Source organism: Panulirus ornatus, chromosome 47 (genome assembly GCF_036320965.1).
Source record: "Panulirus ornatus isolate Po-2019 chromosome 47, ASM3632096v1, whole genome shotgun sequence".
NCBI lineage: Eukaryota > Metazoa > Arthropoda > Malacostraca > Decapoda > Palinuridae > Panulirus > Panulirus ornatus.
The window spans coordinates 19,769,101-19,790,241 of record NC_092270.1 but is presented as its reverse complement, the minus strand read 5'-3'; the positions used below and the strand labels follow the sequence as shown (position 1 = coordinate 19,790,241).

At 40.3% G+C, this 21,141-nt stretch overlaps 1 protein-coding gene across 2 annotated transcripts in view; it reads right to left on the bottom strand.

Annotated features, from left to right (window-relative positions):
- LOC139763638 (dual specificity protein phosphatase CDC14A-like) overlaps positions 1-21,141 on the bottom strand; it is a 45,625-nt gene that overhangs the window by 7,892 nt on the left and 16,592 nt on the right. The window contains exons 6-9 of one of the 2 annotated variants that reach the window (XM_071689898.1): positions 19,384-19,512; positions 17,637-17,770; positions 11,035-11,220; positions 7,714-8,334 (exon numbers count right to left, since the gene is read on the bottom strand). In XM_071689898.1, the coding sequence (XP_071545999.1) occupies positions 7,714-8,334; positions 11,035-11,220; positions 17,637-17,770; positions 19,384-19,512 (1,070 nt within the window). The remainder of the gene's footprint in view (positions 1-7,713; positions 8,335-11,034; positions 11,221-17,636; positions 17,771-19,383; positions 19,513-21,141) is intronic. The other variant, XM_071689899.1, reaches the window with a different exon arrangement.

Here is a 21,141-nt window from a genome sequence, read left to right as displayed (position 1 = left end):
TATCATCAGCGAACAACAACTGACTCACTTCCCAAGCTCTCTCATCCCCAACAGACTTCATACTTGCCCCTCTTTCCAAAACTCTTGCATTTACCTCCCTAACAACCCCATCCATAAACAAATTAAACAACCATGGAGACATCACACACCCCTGCCGCAAACCTACATTCACTGAGAACCAATCACTTTCCTCTCTTCCTACACGTACACATGCCTTACATCCTCGATAAAAACTTTTCACTGCTTCTAACAACTTTCCTCCCACACCATATATTCTTAATACCTTCCACAGAGCATCTCTATCAACTCTATCATATGCCTTCTCCAGATCCATAAATGCTACATACAAATACATTTGCTTTTCTAAGTATTTCTCACATACATTCTTCAAAGCAAACACCTGATCCACACATCCTCTACCACTTCTGAAACCACACTGCTCTTCCCCAATCTGATGCTCTGTACATGCCTTCACCCTCTCAATCAATACCCTCCCATATAATTTACCAGGAATACTCAACAAACTTATACCTCTGTAATTTGAGCACTCACTCTTATCCCCTTTGCCTTTGTACAATGGCACTATGCACGCATTCCGCCAATCCTCAGGCACCTCACCATGAGTCATACATACATTAAATAACCTTACCAACCAGTCAACAATACAGTCACCCCCTTTTTTAATAAATTCCACTGCAATACCATCCAAACCTGCTGCCTTGCCGGCTTTCATCTTCCGCAAAGCTTTCACTACCTCTTCTCTGTTTACCAAATCATTTTCCCTAACCCTCTCACTTTGCACACCACCTCGACCAAAACACCCTATATCTGCCACTCTATCATCAAACACATTCAGCAAACCTTCAAAATACTCACTCCATCTCCTTCTCACATCACCACTACTTGTTATCACCTCCCCATTTGCGCCCTTCACTGAAGTTCCCATTTGCTCCCTTGTCTTACGCACTTTATTTACCTCCTTCCAGAACATCTTTTTATTCTCCCTAAAATTTAATGATACTCTCTCACCCCAACTCTCATTTGCCCTTTTTTTCACCTCTTGCACCTTTCTCTTGACCTCCTGTCTCTTTCTTTTATACATCTCCCACTCAATTGCATTTTTTCCCTGCAAAAATCGTCCAAATGCCTCTCTCTTCTCTTTCACTAATACTCTTACTTCTTCATCCCACCACTCACTACCCTTTCTAATCAACCCACCTCCCACTCTTCTCATGCCACAAGCATCTTTTGCGCAATCCATCACTGATTCCCTAAATACATCCCATTCCTCCCCCACTCCCCTTGCTTCCATTGTTCTCACCTTTTTCCATTCTGTACTCAGTCTCTCCTGGTACTTCCTCACACAGGTCTCCTTCTCAAGCTCACTTACTCTCACCACCCTCTTCACCCCAACATTCACTCTTCTTTTCTGAAAACCCATACAGATCTTCACCTTAGCCTCCACAAGATAATGGTCAGACATCCCTCCAGTTGCACCTCTCAGCACATTAACATCCAAAAGTCTCTCTTTCGCACGCCTGTCAATTAACACGTAATCCAATAACGCTCTCTGGCCATCTCTCCTACTTACATAAGTATACTTATGTATATCTCGCTTTTTAAACCAGGTATTCCCAATCATCAGTCCTTTTTCAGCACATAAATCTACAAGCTCTTCACCATTTCCATTTACAACACTGAACACCCCATGTATACCAATTATTCCCTCAACTGCCACATTACTCACCTTTGCATTCAAATCACCCATCACTATAACCCGGTCTCGTGCATCAAAACCACTAACACACTCATTCAGCTGCTCCCAAAACACTTGCCTCTCTTGATCTTTCTTCTCATGCCCAGGTGCATATGCACCAATAATCACCCACCTCTCTCCATCAACTTTCATATATATATATATATATATATATATATATATATATATATATATATATATATATATATATATATATATATATATTTTTTTTTTTATACTAATCGCCATTTCCCGCATTAGTGAGGTAGCGTTAAGAACAGAGGATGAGGACTGGGCCTTTGAGGGAATATCCTCACCTGGCCCCCTTCACTGTTTCTTCTTTTGGAAAAAAAAAGAGAGGGGAGGATTTCCAGCCTCCCGCTCCCTCCCCTTTTAGTCGCCTTCTACGACACGCAGGGAATACGTAGGAAGTATTCTATCTCCCCTATCCCCAGGGATATATATATATATATATATATATATACATATATATATATATATATATATATATATATATATATATATATATATATATATACATATACATATATATATATATATATATATATATATATATATATATATATATATATATATACACACACGTATACACGTACATATACATACATTATATATATATATATATATATATATATATATATATATATATATATATATATATATATATATATATATAGATAGTGGTTCCAACAATGTTGTATGGTTGCGAGGCGCGGACCATGGACAGAGTTGCGCGCAGGAGGATGGATGCTCCGGAAATGAGATGTTTGAGGACAATGCGCGGCGTGAGGTGGCCCAATCGAGCAAGTAACGCAAGGGCAAGAGAGATGTGTGGAAATAAAAAGAGCGTGGTTGAGAGAGCAGAAGAGGGCGCCCTGAAATGGTTTGGTCACATGGAGAGAACGAGTGAGGAAAGATTGACCAAGAGGACACACGTGTCGGAGGTGGAGGGAACGAGGAGAAGAGGGAGACCAAATTGGAGGCGGAAAGATGGAGTGAAAAAGACTTTGTGTGATCGGGGCCCGAACATGCAGGAGGGCGAAAGGAGGGCAAGGAACAGAGTGAATTGGAGCGATGTGGTATACCGGGGTTGACGTGATGTCAGTGGACTGAATCGGGGCATGTGAAGCGTCTGGGGTAAACCATGGAAAGCTGTGTAGGTATGTATATTTTGCGTGTGTGGACGTATGTATATACATGTGTATGGGGGTGGGTTGGGCCATTTCTTTCGTCTGTTTCCTTGCGCTACCTCGCAAACGCGGGAGACAGTGGCAAAAAAAGAAGAAAAAAAAAAAATATATATATTCATTTATTTATTTATTATTTTGCTTTGTCACTGTCTCCTGTGTTAGCGGGGTAGCGCAAGGAAACAGACGAAAGAACAGCCCAACCCATCCACATACACTTGTATATACATACACGTCCACACACGCAAATATACATACCTATACATCTCACATATACATATATATACACACACAGACATATAAATATATACACATGTACATAATTCATACAGTCTGCCTTTATTCATTCCCATCGCCACCTCGCCACACAGGAAATAACAACCCCCTACCCCCTCATGTGTGCGAGGTAGCGCTAGGAAAAGACAACAAAGGCCCCATTCGTTCACACTCAGTCTCTAGCTGTCATGTAATAATGCTCCGAAACCACAGCTCCCTTTCCACATCCAGGCCCCACAGAACTTTCCATGGTTTACCCCAGATGCTTCACATGCCCTGGTTCAATCCATTGACAGCACGTCGACCCCAGTATATCACATCCTTTCAATTCACTCTATTCCTTGCATGCCTTTCACCCTCCTGCATGTTCAGGCCCCGATCACTGAAAATCTTTTTCACTCCATCTTTCCACCTCCAATTTGGTCTCCAACTTCTCCTCGTTCCCTCCACCTCTGACACATATATCCTCTTAGTCAATCTTTCCTCACTCATTCTCTTCATGTGACCAAACCATTTCAAAACACCCTCTTCTGCTCTCTCAACCACACTCTTTTTATTACCACACATCTCTCTTACCCTATTATCACTTACTCGATCAAACCACCTCACACCACATATTGTCCTCAAACATCTAATTTCCAACACATCCACCCTCCTGCGCACAACTCTATCCATAGCCCACGCCTCGCAACCATACAACATTGCTGGAACCACTATTCCTTCAAACATACCCATTTTTGCTTTCCGAGATAATGTTCTCGATTTCCACACATTCTTCAAGGCTCCCAGAATTTTCGCCCCCTCCCCACCCTATGATTCACTTCCACTTCCATGGTTCCATCCACTGCCAAATCCACTCCCAGATATCTAAAACACTTCACTTCCTCCAGTTTTTCTCCATTCAAACTTACCTCCCAATTGAACTTGACCCTCAACCCTACTGTACCTAATAACCTTACTCTTCTTCACACTTACTCTCAACTTTCTTCTTTCACACACTTTACCAAACTCAGTCACAAGCTTCTGCAGTTTCTCATATGAATCAGCCACCAGTGCTGTATCATCAGCGAACAACAACTGACACTTCCCAAGCTCTCTCATCCACAACAGACTGCATACTTGCCCCTCTTTCCAAAACTCTTGCATTCACCTCCCTAACAACCCCATCCATAAACAAATTAAACAACCATGGAGACATCACACACCCCTGCCGCAAACCGACATTCACTGAGAACCAATCACTTTCCTCTCTTCCTACACGTACACATGCCTTACATCCTCAATAAAAACTTTTCACTGCTTCAAATAACTTGCCTACCACACCATATATTCTGAACACTTTCCACTGAGCATCTCTATCAACTCTATCATATGCCTTCTCCAGATCCATAAATGCTACATACAGATCCATTTGCTTTTCTAAGTATTTCTCACATACATTCTTCAAAGCAAACACCTGATCCACACATCCTCTACCACTTCTGAAACCACACTGCTCTTCTCCAATCTAATGCTCTGTACATGCCTTCACCCTCTCAATCAATACCCTCCCATATAATCTACCAGGAATACTCAACAAACTTATACCTCTGTAATTTGAGCACTCACTCTTATCCCCTTTGCCTTTGTACAATGGCACCATGCAAACATTCTGCCAATCCTCAGGCACCTCACCATGAATCATACATACATTAAATAACCTTACCAACCAGTCAACGATACAATCACCCCCTTTTTTAATAAATTCCACTGCAATACCATCCAAACCCGCTGCCTTGCCGGCTTTCATCTTCCACAAAGCTTTTACTACCTCTTCTCTGTTTACCAAATCATTTTCCCTAACCCTCTCACTTTGCACACCACCTCGACCAAAACACCCTATATCTGCCACTCTATCATCAAACACATTCAACAAACCTTCAAAATACTCACTCCATCTCCTCACATCACCACTACTTGTTATCGCCATTAGCCCCCTTCACTGAAGTTCCCATTTGTTCCCTTGTCTTACGCACTTTACTTACCTCCTTCCAAAACATCTTTTTATTCTCCCTAAAATTTAATGATACTCTCTCACCCCAACTCTCATTTGCCCTCTTTTTGACCTCTTGCACCTTTCTCTTGACCTCCTACCTCTTTCTTTATACATCTCCCACTCATTTGCATTATTTCCCTGCAAAAATCATCCAAATGCCTCTCTCTTCTCTTTCACTAATAATCTTACTTCTTCATCCCACCACTCACTACCCTTTCTAATCTGCCCACCTCCCACGTTTCACATGCCACAAGCATCCCTAAGGCCCAGTCCTCTGTTCTTAACGCTACCTCGCAAACGCGGGAAATGGCGAATAGTATGAAAAAAAAAAATACATATATATATATATGTTTTCTTTCATACTATTCGCCATTTCCCGCGATAGCGAGGTAGCGTTAAGAACAGAGGACTGGGCCTTTGAGGGAATATCCTCACCTGACCCCTTCTCTGTTCCTTCTTTTGGAAAAATATATATATATATATATATATATATATATATATATATATATATATATATATATATATATATATATATATCCCTGGGGATAGGGGATGAAGAATACTTCCCACGTATTCCCTGCGTGTCGTAGAAGGCGACTAAAAGGGGAGGGAGCAGGAGGCTGGAAATCCTCCCCTCTCGTTTTTTTTTTCTTTTTTTTAATTTTCCAAAAGAAGGGACAGAGGGGGGCCAGGTGAGGATATTCCACAAAGGCCCAGTCCTCTGTTCTTAACGCTACCTTGCTAATGCGGGAAATGGTGGATAGTTTAAAAGAAAGAAGATATATATATATATATATTTCTTTTCTTTCTTTCAAACTATTCGCCATTTCCCGCGTTAGCAAGGTAGCGTTAAGAACAGAGGACTGGGCCTCTGAGGGAATATCCTCAACTGGCCCGGCCCCCTTCTCTGTTCCTTCTTTTGGAAAATTAAAAAAAAAACAAGAGGGGAGGATTTCCAGCCCCCCCGCTCCCTCCTCTTTTAGTCGCCTTCTACGACATGCAGGGAATACGTGGGAAGTATTCTTTCTCCCCTATCCCCATGTGTGTATGTGCCCCCATGTTCGTATGTGTGTCCCTTTGTGTGTGTATGGTGTAAAAGATATTCTATGACGCAGGACGACAGAGAGGAGGGCCAGGGCCTCGTGTTATCTCAGACTGGGTTTCACTTCCCTGGCCGGGTCATCTATTCAGGCACTCTCAACCCTTAGGCCTACCATTTTTCCCATACCCAAGGAACCAGATGGCTAAGGTCAAGAACAAGGGTCACGCTGGTCCATTAATTCCAGTCACCCTCAACACTTAGTACTGTCATTTCTCCCCAGTCCGAGGCATCCCGTCAAGGCACCAGACAACTGGGGGTCAAGATAGGAGGTCAACTAGGAAATATGGCTTCCTGTATATCGTCATCACCGTCAGGACAAGAGGAGGAGCTTGGGCCTTAAGCAAGATGTGGGCTAAACCTAAGACCCTCCAGCCAACCAGTAGTGGCACTATAAGCCACCCTCCTCTAGTCACAGCCGGACCTAAGACCCTCCAGCCAAGTAAAAGTGGCACTATGAGCCACCCTCCTCCAATCACAACTGGGCCTTAGGCCTCTAGCCAATCAAGAGTGGCACTATGGGTCACCCTTCACCAATCCCACCTGAGACTAGGGCAACAGGGCGGGGCAGGCCGCTCCTGGCTCGCTCCTCCTTGCAATAAAAACCTGACACCAGCTGGGCCATGATTTCCTCTCTACCCTGTAGCCTATACGAAACTCTATGGTGTTGAACTGCCTCTATCATTTAGTTTCGAGTGTCATAGAGTATTGTAACTTGTCATAGAAGTGTCCAACCAATAAGGGCATCTTGAATCATGTTGCTAGAGTCAAACTGTCATAAAGGAAAGAGATCTCCTGGTTTGAAATGATTCCTGGAATACTGAACTCATGTTCAGTGTTAACGTAAATGATCTGTGCCTGATTAATATGCTTCTGTTATTTTTTACTCTTTATTTCTTGGATTATAAGTAGTTTTCATACTGGTCGTTGATTTAATCCCATAACTCTAACATAGTGTTATCCGTGTGCGTAGTTTACGATCCTTCCCAGTAGGAGGATTCATAACAATATATATATATAAAGAAAGTGAAGGGAAAGAAAAAGTTAAAATGAGAAAGTACAAGTGAGAATTAAAGTATGTGAAAAAAGTTGAGAGAAATTGGAAAGAAAAGAGAATGAGAGAGAATGAGAAAGATGTGTGTATGTTTGTGAGAGAGCATGCATAACCATAAAAATATGTGTAAATGTGTACAATTCATGCCAAATAATAAAAACACATTAAAGACTAATGGTTGGCTATGCAAAAGGAGACTTCAGGCATGGCAAAGCAGAATAAATCTGAAAGTAAGTCAATACATGCAAAGAAAAATAATCACTAATCACTAAACATCTAACTTACACAGGAGAGAAACGGTAGTGAAAAAGTTGATTACTATTTGTTATTCCCTTTACTACGCGACAGACAGGAAGTTTGCTGTGTACAGCAGGAGGTGAGAGCGGAGACTGATTTCCCAAACTTGAAGTCCGGCTTCTACTGTCATCTCTCAGGCTGCAGCCATCATTTTCTAGACTCTGCTCAGAGTTGTTATTTTCCATCTGAGTATGCTCCCCAACATTGCCATTGTCCACATTATCTGATGACAAGGCTGCACATGTGCTGAAGTCACTGGCCCTGGGGAGCTGATTGTCATTTCCAGAGGAAGAATAAGATGAAAGGGAAGAGGAAATGGAAGGAACCCTTGGAGCAGATGTTGGGGATAGAGAACGGAATGAGGCCTTTGTAAGGGATGAGGAGCAGGAGGATGTGTTGGAACTGTTCAAATGAGCCTTTCTTCCTGGGTTCTGAGACACTGAATTATCAGGACCTTGTGAGGTCCCTAGAGGAATCATTGAGGCTGGGATCAAGCCACGTGTTTGAGGATGACAAACTGATGGGGGCCCAGGGGCACGGGACACCCCACGAGACTTGTTTCCACGGTGAGCAGATCCCCGATACACCGATCCCAATAGCCATGCATGTCTTGTGTAAGAGAGATGAGAAAGTTTTATGGTAAATGCCTCATTGAGAAATTATATTTTTACGTTAGTAAATGTTCCTTAATCCAAGCCTTTCAATTATTTAATCATCAATCAAGTTACAACACCAAAAATCACCTAAAAATGCAATAAGTGGAGATGAATACATGCATTTCCCTCTTACCAGTTTCTTTCCAAGAAACATTTATATGAAAGTCAACATTTATCTAAGTAAAAGATTAACAGAGGGACAAATCCCTTTGCTATATCTGTATTAATTGTGTTATCCAATGTACGTTCTGCATATTAGTGTAGTATTTTTCTTATGCATACTCATGCTCCAAATCTTATAACCTTAACCAAGGCCCAATAATGTTAAGAGCAAAGAAGCAACACTCCCATGAGTCATAAATAGCATCTAGCTCCTTAAGAAATTTTCAGAAATACATTTCATAATGAAAAATTTCACGAACTCTTCCTTAAATTATGAAATTTACTAGGCCCTGGCCAACAGTCCAGAAAACAATGTCACAAGTGCTTTTATTTATTTCAGATGGACACCAAATTTTTACAAGGCTTTGCAATTAATCACAACCTGTAAGTTTTTCATAATATTCAATCAAAAGTACTTATTACAGAAAACTCCCAATGTTTGGAATATTAACATCAAAATCTAAAAAGTATTGTACATTCACACTGATTCAGTCTGATGCTCTGTTCATGCCACAACCCTCTCAATCACCAATCTTCCATACAACTTACCAGGTACACTTAACAAACTTACAACTCTGCGATTTGAACACATACCTTGTGTCCCTTCCCTTTATACATGCATTCCACCAATCCACTGGCATTTTACCTTGATCAGTCAACACAATGAAGATCCTAACTAACCAATCAATAAAAAAGTGACCTTCTATCTAAAGAACTTCATTTACAATACTATTCATGCCAGCCACCTTGCCACATTTCATCTTACAAAAAACTTTCTATACCTCTTCTCTTTTCACTTACCATGGATTTCTCACTTTGCATTCCTCCCTGAACCAAATACCCTACATATGCACCCTATCATCAAACACATTCACCTATCCCTCAAACACTCACTTCATCAACTCATCTCACCTGTGCCCGTAACCACTTCCCCATTTGCCCCCTTTGCTGACACTACCTTCATCTGTCTCTTTCTCTTGTATATCTCCCAATTGCTCACACTCCTTCCTTGTGAGTACTGCTCATACACTTTTCTCTTTAACTAGTAACTTAACTTCATCATCCCACCACTCACTACCCTTTCTCACCTAACCACCTCCCATCTTCAGCACAACACACACTTGTCTCATACGTGCCAGCACTGCTTCCCTAAAGAAATCCCATTCCTCACACATTCCCTTAACATCATTTGCTATAACATTTTGTCATTTTATACTCAATCTCTCCTGTTATCTCCTCACACAAGCCTATTTAGTTCACTTACTTTCACATATACCAATTCCTCTTTTCCAAAAGCCTCTACAAATCTTCACTTGCACCTCAACTTCAAAGATCCTGAGTCAACCAAACATAAAATTTAGTGGCATACCATGCTGTGGTGGGGTGGCGACGGGAATAATTGAAGGCAGCAAGTATGAATATGTACATGTGTATATATGTATGTTTGTGTATGTATATGTATGTACATGTTGAAATGTATATGTATGTATATATGCGTGTATGGAGATATATGTATGTGGGTAGATTGGGCCATTTCTCATCTGTTTCCTTGCACTACCTCGCTGATGCAGGAGATGGCAATTAAGTATAGTAAATAAATATAAATAACCATGCTGCACACTGCAACCCATGCTCCTTGATACCTAAGAGGCAAACTTAGATTCAAGTCTGACCATACACAACAGATATCCCATACCCCATCATCCTCTCCTCTAAGCATGCTCACATCCAAGAATCTTTCTTTTGAACATGCATCAGTAAGTGCATAATCCAAAAAATGCTTATCACCTTTCCTACTCCAAGTATAATTATGTATGTCTGACTTTTTCAAACCAGGTAATCCAAATTACCAATCCTTTTTCATCACAAGTTGTTCATCATTTCCACTCACCTTCCTAAATACTTCATGCCCCCAATTATACCCTCAACTGCCACATTACCAATTTTTGCATTCAAAACACCTAAAACTTACACCCAATATCTCATATCAAACCTGCTAACCCACTCAGCTCATCCTAAAATGCTCAGTTCTTCAAGTCCTCTCATGGCCAGGTACATAAGCACTAATAAAAAGCTACCTCTCTAAATCCACACATTTTTACCACATTATTTCAGGGCTTACTTTCTTAACACTTTCACAACTCCCTCAGCAGAAATGCTATAAAATGCTCGAGTAATTACCAAGATAACCTACCTTCAAAATCAATCTGTGCCTACAAATAATCCGAAATTGGGAGTTTTACTGCAATGCAAAAAAAAATCAAAGAGTGCAGAACATGAATGGGACCTCTGAAACATGGGATTAATGCAAAAAAATTTTTTAACTTGTGTTATGGTGGTTACATAACTGATGCAGTTCCTTCCCTGTAGAAAATTAGAGCGAAACAAATAATTGGATTAGAAGACGGTGTTACAGTATCACACACAAAAATCAAACCCTCAAAATAATTTGTTAGACATGCAACCCCTCATCTAAAAAGAAGGTACTCACCTCTTTGTGGTGGCTGTGGTGGTGGTGCGTATGGGCCTTCGTGCTGTATCTCGATGTGCTGTGGTGAGAGTGGAGACTTTGCTGGCCTTCAGTGGTGACAACACTGCCTCTCGCCCACCACCACTACCACTGCCACCACTGCCCAAGGGTGTGGACTTGGTGCGAATGTGGGCTTTATCCTCAAGGCTGTAACAACAGTGCTATTACCCCAAATATCTAATAAATACCATACTTTGAAACTACTTTACTCATGCTTGAAAATTTTTATCATACTGTGGCCACAATCAGTCAGTAAATAACAACGTGAAACCATTGTATTTGATCTAATAACAAGAAGATTGTAAGTAAATGATCAAATCTACCTTTCAAAATGTTATACTATTTAAAACTAATAATCACAAAAGGAAAGTCAGTCTTAGTAAAATTTCTCCAACATACAACTTGCAAAATCCACAATTCAGATCTACAGAGCCTACATTATATCATTTCCTAAAACTCCACTACTGCTAGATACCAGTATATTTCTATGCTACAAATATTCAGTCTACTTTAATAAGAGCAACATATCTGTTGTCTCTCTTATCTAATACATTTGTTCAAGGTACAAAAGGAAACATGCTGAACCTTAAAAAATGCTACACATAAGCCACATTTGCCTTTCTGCTAGATGTTTCCCTAAAGTTCCTGTATGTCCCCCGTGGTCTGCTAAACTTCCAGAGATACATCTAAATATAAACAACATTCTTGCCTTAAACATCTCCTCACAAACCTGTAATATCAAAACAATACACATATTCCCCATTAGCCAAGAAATGCATATAAAAGCTGTGAGTTAATCTATTTCAAAACACTCATTATCTGCATCTAAATATTCAATCATAATTAATCAATATACTTGATTGCTGTTTCCCACTTCAGCGAGGCTGTGCCAGGGAACAGCCAAAGAAAACCCATCCACTCATATACTCACAAATATACATACATATACATATATTCATACATACATATATATAATTATCCCTGGGGATAGGACAGAGGCTTCCCATATATTCCCTGCGTGTCACAGAAAGTGACTAAAAGGGGAGGGAGCGGGGGGGCTGGAAATCCTCCCCTCTCGTTTTTAATTTTCCAAAAGAAGAAACAGAAAAGGGAGCCAAGTGAGGATATCCTCTTAAAGGCTCAGTCCTCTGTTCTTAATGCTATCTTGCTAACGTGGGAAATGGCAAATTGTATGAAAAAAAGAAAAAACTATATACATAATATACACATGTACATACTCATACTTGCTCGCCTTCATCCATTCCTGGCACAACTCAGCTCCATAAGAAACAGAATAGCCAACGCCTGCATCAGCGAGGTAGCACCAGGAAACACACGAAAAAAAGGCCACATCCACTCACAACCAGTTTCTAGATGTCATGTGTAATGCAGTGAAACAGGCCCCACAGACCTTTCCATGGTTTACCTCAGATGTTTCACACGACCTGGTTCAGTCCACTGACAGCATGTTGACCCCAGTATACCATATCATTCCAGTTCATTCTATTCCATGCACACCATTCATCCTCCTGCATGTTCAGGCCCCACTCAATCAAAGTCTTTTTCACTCCAACCTTCCACCTCCAATTTGGTCTCCTGCTTCTCCTTGTTCCCTTCACCTCTGACACATATATATCCCCTTCGTCAACCTTTCCTTACTTATTCTTCCCATATATTCAAACCATTTCAACACAACCTCTTCTACTCTCTCAACCATGCCCTTTTTATTACCACACATCTCTCTTACCTTTTATTACTTACTAAATCAAAGCACCTCACACCACATATTATTTCCAACACATCCACCTTCCTCCATACCCCTATCTATAGCCAATGCCTTGCAACCATATAATATTGTTGGAACTACTATTCCTTCAAAAATACCCACTTTTGCTCTCCAAGATAATGTTCTCTCTTTCCACATTCTTCATCACTCCCAGAACCTTCACCCATCCCTAACCCTATGACTCATATCCATGGTTCCACTCACTGCCAAGTTCACTCCCAGATATCTAAAACACTTCACTTCCTCCAATTTTCCCCATTCAAACTTACATCCTAAATAAATTGTCCCTCTACCCTGCTGATCCTAATAACATTGCCCTTATTTACATATATTCACAGCTTTCTCCTTTCAAACACTTTTCCAAACTGTCAACAACTTCTGCAGTTTCTCACTCAAATCAGCCAATAATTGACTCATTTCCCAGGCCCTCTTGTCCCCAACAGACTGCACATTCTCCCCTCTTTCCAAAATTCTTGCATTTACTTCCCTAACCATCCCATCCATAAACAAGTTAAACAACCATGGTGACATACACACACACACACCCCGCTGCAGACCGACTTTCACTAGGAACCAATCACTTTCCTCTTTTCCTACTTGTACACTGTCTTACAACCTTGATGCAAACTTCTCACCGCTTCTAAAAGCTTACCTCCAACACTATTTATTCTTAAGACCTTCCACAAAGCATCTCTACAAATCCTATTATATGCCTTTCCATATCCATAAATGCCACATACAAATCCATCTGTTTTTCTAAGTATATCTCACATACATTCTTCAAAGTAAACACCTGATCCACACATCCTCTACCACTTCGGAAACCACACTGCTCTATACATGCCTTCACCCTCTCAATCAATACCCTCCCATACAATTTTCCAGGTATACTCAATATATTTATGCTTCTGTAGTTTAAACATTCACCTTTATCCCTTTTGCCTTTGTACATAGGCACTATACATGCATTCCACCAATCCTCAGGCAATGAATATCTTTACCAACCAGTCAACAACACAGTCACCCCCTTTCTTAATAAATTCAACTGCAAAGCCATCCACTCCCACTGCATTGGCGGATTTCATCTTTCTCAAGGCTTTCACCACCTCTTCTCTCTTCACCAAACCACTCTCCCTGAATCTCTCACTTCGCACACCACCCCGACCACAACACCCTAGATTTGCTACTCTATCATCAAATATATTTAACAATCCTTCATTATACTCACTTCATCACTACCTGTTATCACTTACCCACTTGCCCCATTCACCAATGTTCCCATTTGTTCTCTTGTCTTTCACACATTATTCACATCATTCCAAAACATCTTTTTATTCTCCCTACAGTTTAATGATACTCTCACCCCAACTTTCATTTGCCTTTTTTTTTTCAACTCTTACCCCTTTCTCTTTACTTTCTGCCACTCTCTCTTGTACATCTCCCAGTCATATGCACTCCTTTCTTGTAAGTATTGTCCAAACACCTCTCTTTTCTCTTTCACTAACAACTTTAATACCTCATCCCACCACTCACTATCCTTTCTAATCTCCCCACCTCCCACTTTTCTCATGCCACACGAATCTCTTGCACATACCATCACTGCTTCCCTAAATACATCCCATTCATCACTCACTCCCTTCACTTCATTTGCTATCACCTTTTGTCATCCAACACTCAAATCTTTCTTGGTATTTCTTCACATAAGTCCCTTTTCCAAGCTCACTTGCTCTTACCACTCCTTTCCTATACATTCTCTACTCAATTCGAAAACCTCTAGAAATCTTCACCTTCACCTCCACAAGACAGTGATCAAACATCCCACCAGCTGTCCCTCTCAGCACATTTACATCCAAAAGTCTCTCTTTTACATGCCTATCAATTAATATGTAATCTTATAATGCCCTTTGACCATCTCTCCTACTCATATACATTTTTTTTTTTTTTTTTGCTTTGTTGCTGTCTCCCGCGTTTGCGAGGTAGCGCAAGGAAACAGACGAAAGAAATGGCCCAACCCACCCCCATATACATACGTCCACACACGCAAATATACATACCTACACAGCTTTCCATGGTTTACCCCAGACGCTCCACATGCCCTAATTCAACCCACTGACAGCACGCCAACCCCGGCACACCACATCGATCCAATTCACTCCATTCCCTGCCCTCCTCTCACCCTCCTGCATGTTCAGGCCCCGATCACACAAAATCTTTTTCACTCCATCTTTCCACCTCCAATTTGGTCTCCCACTTCTCCTCGTTCCCTCCACCTCCGACACATATATCCTCCTGGTCAATCTTTCCTCACTCATTCTCTCCATGTGCCCAAACCATTTCAAAACACCCTCTTCTGCTCTCTCAACCACGCTTATATACATATACTTGTGTATTTCTCTTCTTTCACCAGATATTCCCATATTCTCAATTACCAGTCATTTTTCAGCACAAAAATCCACAAGCTCTTCAACACTTCTATCCACAACACTGAATACCCCATGTGCACCAATTGCATCCTCAACTCTCACATTACTCACATTTGCATTCAAATCATCCATCACCAATACCCAGTCTTGTGCACCAAAGCCACTGATACACTCACTCAGCTTATCCTAAAACACTTGCCTCTCATGATCTTTCTTCTTATGACCAGGTGCATAAGCACCAATAATCACTCATCTCTTGCCATCCACTTTCAGTTTAATCCACATCAACTTACTTCCTTACACTCTATCACACACTCCCACAACTCCTGCTTTAGGAGTATTGCTACTCCTTCCTTAGCTCTTCTCCTTTCACCAACCCGACTTTACTCCTAAAACATTGCCAAACCATTCTTCCCCTTTACCCTTAAACTTCATTTCACTCGGAGCCAGATTATCCAGGATTCTTTCCTCAAACACACTATCTCTCCTTTCTTCTCATCTTGGTTACATCCACACACAATAAGACATCCCAGTCATAGCCTTCGAGGTAGATGAACACTCCCTGCACGACTTCTTCTTCTATCTACTTTTTCAGAAATTGAAATGTAAGAAGGGGAGGGTTTCTAGCCCCAGCTCCCACCCCCATTAGTTGCCTTTTATGACATTTCGGGAATACTGAGATTTCTCCCCTGCCTCAGAGATAATATGCTTTGCATGTACCAAATTTTTTACAGATAACAGTTTTGATTCAACAATACAAAACAGTATACAATACTTAACAAAAAATATATGTGAAAATCAAACTTACCTGTAACAAAGATGTAAGAAAAGAGACAAATCTATTCTTGTAGCAAATACAGAAAGCCTACCATTTTATGAGCTATCTTTCCCCCCCAAGACAGTTATTCTAATAACAACCTCCATGAAAAGCCTCTCCTAATGGCATGAAACAGGTGACAGCATTTGGGTGTTACCCTACGTTATCCTTCAAAGCAGAGTATGTGCCTATGAATATCTGAATACCTACGATAAAAATTTTGTCACAGGGCAGAACTAATGCACAGTGCTCACTATATCTAATTATTTATATCTATTATATTCTACCGCAGTCTCCAGCGTTAGTGAGGTAGCGCAAGGAAACAGACGAAAGAATGGCCCATCCCACCCACATACACATGTACATACACGTCCACACATGCACATATAAATACCTATACATCTCAACGTATACATATATATACACCCACAGACATATACATATATACACATGCACATAATTCATACTGTCTACCCATACTCATTCCCGTTGCCAATCCACCACACATGAAATGACAACCCCCTACCCCCACATCTGTGTGAGGTACACTAGGAAAAGACAACAAAGGCCACATTCATTCACACTCAGTCTCTAGCTGTCATGTATAATGCAACGAAACCACAGCTCCCTTTCCACATCCAGGCCCCACAGAACTTTCCATGGTTTACCCCAGACGCTTCACATGCCCTGGTTCAATTCACTGACAGCACGTTGACCCCGGTATACCACATCCTTCCAATTCACTCTATTCCTTGCACGCCTTTCACCCTCCTGCATGTTCAGGCCCCAATTACTCAAAATCTTTTTCACTCCATCTTTCCACCTCCAATTTGGTCTCCCACTTCTCCTCGTTCCCTCCACCTCTGACACATATATCCCCTTCGTCAATCTTTCCTCACTACTTACTAAGCAATTAAACTGAAGTTTCTATGAAATGGATGAGGATAAAAAATTAAAAGGAATCAGGTAATGTGAGGAATAAGAATTACAATAACACAAAAGGAATTATAGGAAAAATGAAAGAAAGAGCAAAGACAGGGTAAACAAAAAGCTCAAGGGGGATTAATAATACTGTAGTTGCTTGATAATATTGGTAAGGCATCGTAAAGGAGTACAAAGATGAAAAGCAAATGTTACGGGGCAATTTGCCAAATTATAATGATGTCATGGAATGAGGAGGAAGTACTATACATGTCATTCTTCTGCAAAGGATGACTATGGGATACATATAAAATGATGAACAAATATTCCTAGAAAAGGAAAATCACTTCTGCCAATGACTTACTGATTAGTGAACACTTGCTTGAATAAATTACACATTCAGCTATCAATGCTAGTCAAAATCACATGTTCAACAGCAAACAGAAATTGCCAAGTACAATTGGTCAACCAGAAAATTTCCTTGGTGACAAATGGGCCTATGGAGTATGAAACACACCAGGTACACTTCAGATATATGCATACACTCCTATTCCTACCTATGCACATGCATTACAGCAAACATGACCATGCAAACCATGCTGTTGTTATTACTTACTGAACTCGTCCCGTTGTTGCAGATCTTGAATGGGAGCGAGCTGCCTTAAGCTGGTTCAAGCGGTCACCTTGCGAAAGTCCATTGATGATGCGTGTCTCTGAATCCTTGGTAGTAGTGTTACTGTTGGCAACATCCTAAAAATATAAGATCAAATTATCTATTTATCTATACACAGTATTTGCATAGCTAGTTTTATACACAACTGATGTCTGAACCTTACTGATGTAGCATCACGAACATATGAAAAACTGCCTCATTTGAATTCATTAACTCTCTAGCTGTCATGTATAAAGCACTAAAACCAGAACCTAACATTCATAGTCAAAAACAGATTATTCCATGGTTTATTCTGACTGCTTCATATGCTCTGATTCAGCCCACAGACACAGCATTGTTCCTCCTTATACCATAATACATCAATACAATTATTCTATTCCATGCACACCCTTCATCTTCTTGAAAGCTCAAGTCCAGATACCCTAAAGCCTTTTTCACTGAATCCTTCTATCTCCTTGGTCTCCCTCTCTTATTTTCTTCATCCATTTCTGATACATAGATCCTCTCTGTCAGGCTTTCTTTTCCTTATGCCCAAACAATGTTATCACTACCTGGTACGCTTTCTCAATCATACCTTGCTATCATACCTCTCTCTTATACGTCAAGCAAGATGTGCAATGAGCACATCATGGTAGCCCTGCCATTTTAGCTAATTCTAATTATTTGGTAATTGTAGGTAGGTAGTTACAACATCACTTCTTACATGATCAACCCTTCCCACAACACATGTAATCCTTTGAAATTTCATTTCCAACTCATCCACCCTCTTCTGTTCTTTTGCATTTAGGGATCCAAGAAATTTTAGGTAGAAGTAGTAGGAGCATTAGATAAAAGTAGTCAGTAGGAACATTGGGGAAGAGCCTCCACAAACAATGCACTAGAGTTGCCCTCAGCCAGTAGCCTGTTAAGGATGAGGACACTAAAGGCTAAGAAGCGGCAGTGGAGTTCACTAGTTATGGAAACTAATGCCATGGCCACCCCTATGAGGGGGTTCCAATTGGAATGGGTGTCAGAGATATAGATAGGGTGCAAGACTCACACGCATACAACAGAGCTGGAACCAACATACCTTAAAACATAACCATCTTTGCCCAAACAATCACTAACCTCTACTTTCACATGCACTTAATGCACCCACAACCTTAACCCTCTTTCCCACCTATGACTTACTTTAACCACTATGGTTCCATCCATTGCAGTCCACTCCCAGTTTTCTAAATCAATCCACTTCATCCAGGTCCTCCCCATTCAAATCTATTCTCACACCATCTTATCTCATTTCCCTGCATCATTAATCTTATATATATGAGTAGAGTAAGAAGCTTTAGGAACATATGCATATCAAAAGTTACTGGCAGAACAGAGGAGCCTGTATGCATGTGGTGCACATATAGGGAAGATGTGTATCTTATTAAGTAACTAATAATTTACACAATAGAGCCTGAGATACTTCATGCTACTCACATAAGATGATATGATACATATAGAGAGACAATTATTTTAGACAACACTCTAATAAACAACTAACCTCAATGTATTTTTGAGACAATTATTTTAGACAGCCATCTAATAAACAATTAACCTCTATGTATTTTTGAGACAATTATTTTAGACAGCCATCTAATAAACAACTAACCTCTATGTATTTTTGAGACAATTATTTTAGACAGCCATCTAATAAACAACTAACCTCTATGTATTTTTCATGGTTGTCTGTGTGTGAGGTGTGGTCATCAAGCTTCAGGGTGTCTACCCCACACAACACAACTTGAACATTTTCCTCACGTTCAACTTCCTCATCGGATGAGTTCCCAGTAACCTGTAATGAGAAACTAAATCTAAGGACACGATCAATACATGTTAAGTTAGTTCTTTCCTATGAAAGAAATCTTTTATGCCATTTCATTCTAAATTTCCACTTCTGTTGAGGTGGTAGAGTCCAAAGCTTGTTAAAAGACAAACAAAAGAAGGGATAACACTTCTGATGCACAAATAGCTGTGGGACTGTGCTAGAGTGCTTGGAAAAGAGTCCAAGGTTTATGTGGATAAGAATAAAAGCACACTATGAAAGGGAGGTGACAGTCTGTGCTTATGCACTTGGTGGTGTGAGGAGTGAAAAAAATAATAATACAGTTTTGGATGAGCCAATTAAGTGCTTTGGAGATATTTTAATTCAAGGTATCAAACCTTAGTGCTATAGGAGCTGAATGCATGTTCTGATTCAAGGGATCAAACCTTAGTGCTATAACAGCTCAATGCAAAGGTGAAGTAATAAATGCAGGTAAAACTGAAAGGCATGAGAAAAGTTTATCAAGCTGTCCTAAAAAAGGAACAATAGTAGGAAATACATGGTTTAGGTTTAAGAAAAGATGTATGTATACATAACTATATGTGGGCAAGTAGGATAGATGGGTCATTATACATTCATGAATTAAATATTCTTTAATAAGTGTGCCAAAGAAAATTTTTTATATGTTAACACAATGACAGGTTTGGTAGATGGAACATCTGATCATTTCTCTGTGTAGATAAGCATGAAAGTTAAAGGTGGATTTGGAAAATGAAGTTAAGACATTTGTGAGAGATGTGGTGAAAACTGGTTGAGCATGAAACTGAGCCTGAAAAATTGGTCTTAGGAATGGTAAAGTGTAGGGAAAGTAGATGGGATATGGATACATGAAAGATGGTAGTAAGCGGTTGAATGGGGAACTTATACTGCTAGTGAAGCAGAAAATGATGGTGTATGAATTGGATCTTCAGGGGAGGAGTAAAAGTGAGTGGAAGTACATGAAAAAGTGGCTTATAAAGAGAAAGGTAGTCTCTGATCAACATGGAGAGTTCTTCACTGATTCCACGTGCTCTGAGTTTACATAAAAGTCTCGAGGTACTATATTGAAAGCCTTTAGGAAGTCTAAATATACTACATCAGATGATGCTTTTTCATCCCAATTCTGATATCAAAAAAATTCCAACAAATTTTTCAGGCAGGATCTTCTATTGCGGGAACTGTGTTGGATGTCCGATATAATTTTGTGGTCTAGAAACATGACAATTCTATCTCGTATTATTTTTTCCATGGTTCTACCTACCACTGACACAAGCCTAATTGGGCTGTAGTTCAAGGCACACTTTTTGTCTCATCTTTTATACACAGGAGTAATATTTGCTAGTTTCCAGTTAGTTGGCACCTGACCAAATGATAGAGATTCATCGAACATTTTTGATATGGGGTATATCAGCTGTCTCCTGACCTCCTTCAAAAACCTTAAGAACTAAATTATCTGGGCTGCTGGACTTGTTAGGATATAATTGGTCCAGGTATTTCAGTACTTCAGAGCTCTTTATTTCTCTAACCTTCAAATCTTTTTCTTCAGATCCTTGAAGCATTTTCATTGATTATGGTTGTCATGTTAAGAGCAACTGCCTGGAAACAGCAAGATTTCCAAAA